The sequence below is a fragment of the Onychostoma macrolepis genome, chromosome 06 (genome assembly GCF_012432095.1).
Source record: "Onychostoma macrolepis isolate SWU-2019 chromosome 06, ASM1243209v1, whole genome shotgun sequence".
NCBI classification, from domain to species: Eukaryota; Metazoa; Chordata; class Actinopteri; order Cypriniformes; family Cyprinidae; genus Onychostoma; species Onychostoma macrolepis.
Window position 1 is genome coordinate 3,113,269 of NC_081160.1, and position 6,000 is coordinate 3,119,268.

At 34.8% G+C, this 6,000-nt stretch overlaps 1 protein-coding gene across 3 annotated transcripts in view; it reads left to right on the top strand.

Moving 5' to 3' along the window:
• pbx1b (pre-B-cell leukemia homeobox 1b) overlaps positions 1–3,583 on the top strand; it is an 85,789-nt gene extending 82,206 nt beyond the window's left edge. For all 3 annotated transcript variants that reach the window (XM_058779114.1, XM_058779117.1, XM_058779115.1), the window contains one exon: positions 1,929–3,583. In XM_058779114.1, the coding sequence (XP_058635097.1) occupies positions 1,929–2,021 (93 nt within the window). In that variant the 3' untranslated portion in view covers positions 2,022–3,583. The remainder of the gene's footprint in view (positions 1–1,928) is intronic.
• Positions 3,584–6,000: the final 2,417 nt, after the last annotated feature.

The window sequence follows — 6,000 nt, forward strand, 5'->3', positions numbered from 1 at the left end:
TTCATTTTGCTTGTTAAGTGTTTTTTTCTTAAAATTAATGACACTTGCTTTGATATTTTACTATCTAACGCAATGACATTCATGCATTTTTAATTGTGACTGAAGTGTTCAGATACTTTGGGGGCCACTGAACGTTAAATTGAGAGACAGTGAGCATTAGTGGCACGCAAATTACAGAGATGACATTTGATATTGTGTCTGTTGTTGGTTTGCATGTTAGCATGCATTCAACGGCAGCATTTAAGACATTTCTTCTGTTCTTTTGCTGGGTTTGATTGAGCAGCAGACCAGCGTGATGCTGTGAAATGCAGTGCTGCTGAGATTAGTGATGGATTCTGCTGCGTCTGTGTTTTTATTCTGTGTTTCATTCTCTCAGTGTCCTTCACTGATTCCTGTTTTATTCTTGATTCTTTTCTCTCGTTGCCTCTCAGTATTTGTGTGTGTGTGTGTGTGTGTGTCAGTATAAAAGACAAGCATCACACACAGAGCTCTTACACGCTGATTCCTGTTTTCTGAGGACGTAATCATTTCAGACTGACAGAAACCTGCGCTGCCAACTAAATTACTCATAATGTTTTAATTGACAAAGGGTTTTTGACTTTGTAAAAACTAAAAATTATTCACATCTTACAGAAATAATTCACATCTTACAGTGTTTGCTAATTTGACCAAAACACACTACAACACTAACAGTAATATTGTATTTTAATACTGCGTTACACTTTCAAATCTATTCAAATAGAAAAAAAATATATTTTAAATGGTAATATTTCCAACAGTTTTCTATCTAAATATGTTTTAAAATCTAATTTATTGCTGTGATCAGAGCTGACATTTTAATTTAATTTAATTCTAATATGCTGATTTGATTCTCAAGAAACCTAAATGTGCCCTTTCTGAGTAATGTAGAAATTTTTAAATAAAAAATACAATTAAAATAAATTGTATTTAAATAAATAAATAATTGTTACATTTATTCAGCAAGGAATAAACATAACACTTTTATATTTTGTTTTCAAAAAACTATATATATTTTTAAAAATATATATTATATCTTTAATTTTATTATTATTTTTTTTTCATTTAACATTTTTTTTAAGGTTTTAGTTTTATACTTTACTTTAGTAACCCTGGTTTTTTACAGTTTTTTTTTTTTAAAAATGCAAAATGTCATACCGTAAATATATCCTATCGTTGGGTCATTTTGACCTATGAGAGTTTATGTAGCACATCACTCTTCTATTTTTGGAAATAAAAATAACCTATTCAATGTTTCCAGTAAAAAAAAAAAAGAAAAAGAAAAAAGAATGATTTAATTTTTATTCATTTTCTAAAAATGACACATTCTACACACTGAGATCAATGGATTTAACTATGAAATACTGATTTACAGGCCATTTTTCTCTGATGTTGCAATTTTTGGTAACACTTTATTTTAAGGTGTCCATAATACAGAGTAATTACCTAGTTAAGTACTTAGCAGTAGCCGTGGTACTTGCATGAAACAAAATGTATTTACCATGTAACTAAGTTATGGAACAGCCTGTAATTATAGTTTGTAATGGGCAACTACCGAGTCTGTTACACAGCTACTTATGTAAGCAAAAGATTGTTACGTGTTGCAGACTTTATACAACGTAATTATAAATGTAAGTGTAACACATGTAACAATCTTTTGCTTACATAAGTAGCTGTGTAACAGTAGCTGCCTATTACATTTACATAATTACAAACTGTAATTACAGGCTGTTCCATAACTTAGTTACATGGTAAGTACATTTTGTTTCATGCAAGTGCCACGGCTACTACGAAGTACTTAACTAGGTAATTACTCTGCATTATGACACCTTAAAATAAAGTGTTACCCAATTTTTATATGACACAAAATGTGCCTGATTGTTCATGTGTGTGTGTTGTCTCTCCGTCAGGCGAACGGTGGCTGGCAGGACCCCACCACCCCGTCCTCGGTCACCTCCCCCACAGAAGGACCCGGAAGCGTTCACTCCGACACCTCCAACTGATCCTCACACACACGGACTGTCTCCATCCCCGCACCGCAGCGTACATCATCAAACGTCTTCATGCTACCTCTCAAACATCCACACGTCACATCCAGACCAAGACAACAGGACGTTTAGACTAGACACATAGCTCTATACTGTATGTCGACCCTGCCTTCATTGTCACAACAAACATCACGTTATGTTTGAAACATTTTTGCAATTTTACCATAGTGCCAAAGTACTTTTATACATCACTTTAGAAACTCGTTTTACATTATAATAGACTTGTGCTTGAAAAAGCAGTTTGCACTGCGCCTGAGCTGAACTAGATTTCTGTTCGTCTAATAACCTTTGCTTTGAATCTCGAAATATTTGGTTTACGTGCATAAGGGAAAATCATAATTTTCCTGCTTTAGTGAGAAATAAAGGCAATGCGTTTTAGACATAGATATCAAAATATTCATTTCTAAAGGTTATTAGCACAACGGTATCGTTATTTTGCATTTGAAATAAGATTCACGTGCGTCACACTTTGGTTTATTCATGTTATCTTGATGAATTTTTGTCTGATATTTATGTACAGACACATAAATCCCTTTATATATCATCGTCATCATCATCAGCGCACATCAGAATGCAATAAAAGGCAATCAGAAGTGAACCAATCCCAAATGTGAAATGGCTTTCTTTTCCGGTTTCATTCCACGTCAGCCTTCTCTCCGGGCGACCTTGATACCAAAAACCACAGTCGTGTCCGCTCTTCCGTTCACATCACATCCTTCATGCTGTAAATCGTGTCAAATCTGGGATGCGTCCCGGTGCGTTATACCTGAAACCAAAAATCCACTCGTGTTTCTTGAGAAGAAAGGAAAAGCTCACGATGGCACACAAATGCAGAAATCGGTTTGGATATATTTTTTGATGCCCTCCTGTTGTGAATAGCCGATTGTCATTTCTGATTTCATATACGAACGGCCATATATTTGATTTCTCGCAAGCATAATGTGAATGCGCGCTAGCTTCTATATGTAGATGTGCACCTTTACTCTTCTTTTGCTCTTTTCATAACAATGGCATCCACGTCTAAAACGATTAGGTCTTTACGGAAGCGCTGCTCCTGACAGTCGCTCAGTTGATTGAGAATGAGACATGTAGAGGTTTTGGAGCTCTAGATAGTGTGGGTCATAGTCTTTCTTTGGTTTGCCGTCTCATCGCCGGAGCAGATCCCACCTCAGCAGCACCGTATTCAGAAAAGCCTCATATAATGATGCTTTTAGTTTTTGCATATACAGCGGTTTGTAAAACATCAAATGTTTACTTTGTTGCATGTCTTTTGTTCTTTAAACTCCTGCAGTGTTTTTGAATGTTTCTTCTTTTTTATATCAAGCGCAGAGACATTCTCTTGTCAAGTTTTAACTTTTAAGATCTCTGCATATGTATAAAAGGAATAAAATGGAACAGCAAACTATTGTCTTTTTGATTCCAACTCGTTTTTGTGAAGAAAAACTAACAAGGTGTAGGTTTTTTGGTCTCTTAATTTGTACTGGTAATGCATATTCCAAATAAATAGTTTCTTTTGTTGCAATATGTTTCTCTCTGGTGTCTGGTTTCATTTGTGCATTCATGTTCAATTAGTGTGCTATTTTTGTGTGAATGAGATATTGTAGTGTTTAGGAATATTTTGAATTGATTTGTCATCATTTTAGTTTTCATATTAATTTAGGGGACATTTTTAGGATTTTGTTGTGTTTTTGAATGTTTATAGAATCAAATCCAGAGAAACTGAGAATTATCAAGTGGTATCTTGATTATTTCCATAGCTCTATATAAACTTTTTTAGTAACTTTTATTTCAGTTTTAGTTATTTTAGTATATCAACTTTAACTAAATGAGAAAACGTGGCCTTGGCAACAGCTGGAATTATTTCAGAAATGTTATTTCAAGTGTGTAAAATTTTGCTTTTAGTTTTAGTTAACTGAAACAACACTGGAAAATTAAAAATGTGAAATAGATTTAATATATGACTGGGTCATTTTGACCTAGATAGTCTAGTACACTATTCTTCTATTGTTTGAATTGGAAATACTATGAAATATTTCCAATAGCTTATAATAATACTGATCTAGTCACTGACTGATCAAACAGTAAAAAAATGAAAAGAAAAGAGCAATGGCATGCATCTCCTTCTCTCAGATGAAACTGCTTGATTTTGTGCTGATGTATGCAGAATGAGGTTTTTTTTCCTCAGAGGTTGCAAACGTGACCGATATATTTTTAGTTGATGTCAGACTTTGAGATGCAGCTATTGTAGCCTACACACTGAAGATCATGTTTAAAAACCTGCATAAAAATGTAAAACACACATTCTCAAGAAACAGAACATTTATGTGTTTAATTTTTTTTTCAATGAGATGGCATCCAATTTGCATGTCCAGTTCATTGTCATGGAACTGGTTATTTAGCCTAATATTAAAAATCAGCTTGCCTATATTTTGCTTTTACAAACTTGAAAGCATCATCATGTTTTAAAATGCTTTTTTCTGTGAATTTGTTCATGCACATTGTGCTCTAGGCTGTAAACACACGTTTAGCCATTGTATAGGCTAGCTAAATATGCTGACCACTAATCTGAAAAACCATTTCAAATGAAATGATAGAATGGCAAAAATCTGAAATCTTTCAAGGAGCAAATGGCAGCGTTTTTCCTGAGAATGACCCTCAGGTTCTCTCAGGTAACATGGCTCCGGTAGCGTGTCTGTGTGAGATGCAGGGCTCCGGTGGTTAAATGCGCTGCTTCAGTCTATTGTTTCCCGCCTGCACTTCATAAACACACGCGCTCCCGGCGGGAAGCGTCTCACTCTATCTGCCGCTTCAGGAGCGTCTCTCTCAAAGGTCAGCAGCCGAGGGACTGATGTCTGGAAAACAAATTAAGGGGGGAAGATGAATGCAAAGCAAAGCGCCGCACGTTTATTGATGGCCACCATTTAGAGTATCTCTGTAGTCCATTTTTCACTCGCCACGAGCGGGACATTGTTCTGAAATTGAATTCAGAGCAGGAACCTTTGAGTGAATCAGACCGCTGGACTGAGCTTCAAAACACCAGCGCAAATCACAGAAGAAAACACTTAGGCCTACACACACACACACACAAATAAATAAATAAAATTAGTACATTTAATGAATTAGAAAAAAGGCGGCTTTCAAAATTCTATTATATGTATAATCTACATTTAGGCCTAAATAGCTATAGATCTTTTATTGGCCTTTACTTGAAAGCTCTACATGCAACACACACAAGTACTTAATGCAACTAAAACATGATCAGCACCCTATTTAATAGCTATATCAAATGTTATCTACATTAAACTCTTTGAAGATTTAACCCTGAGTAGGCTATAATGACCATTATATGGATTTTTCTTTTTTTAATCTGAAAGGGTTTCTTCTGAATTTTCACACTCAAATTGCCAGACAAACACAACTGAAATACAAATATTAAATTTTTCTTTCAAACTCTCATATCATTAGGTCTTGTGTTTTTTCCATTATAAAAGTGTTTAACTACTGGAATTATAGCCTAAATGCATTCACAATAAAATTCTGTCAAATTGATGTCAAAAAGATCAAACCATTCAAACCAGGTTAATATGTCAAAGAATGGTTGAATAAAAAGTGCAGGAACAAAGATAAATTCTGAGACTGACCCATATACTAGAGACACTGTAAGAAGAAAAGAAAAAAACAACACCACCATAAAATCATAATTAGACTCACAAAATACACTTTTTCATTTAAATCAACATCCCAGCAATGCAGTGTAGCCTATTTTTATTTTTTTTCCAAAAGTTTTGAAATGACATCCCTAAACCCATCTGCTGTAAATGGAGCATGAGGCAAAATGAACAGAATGAGGCTTTTATGATGTGCTTGTCCTGTAAAAACAACATGCGCGCGCGTTTGCGCGTTCTGCATAATGCACGTGTGATGTAGCGTATCA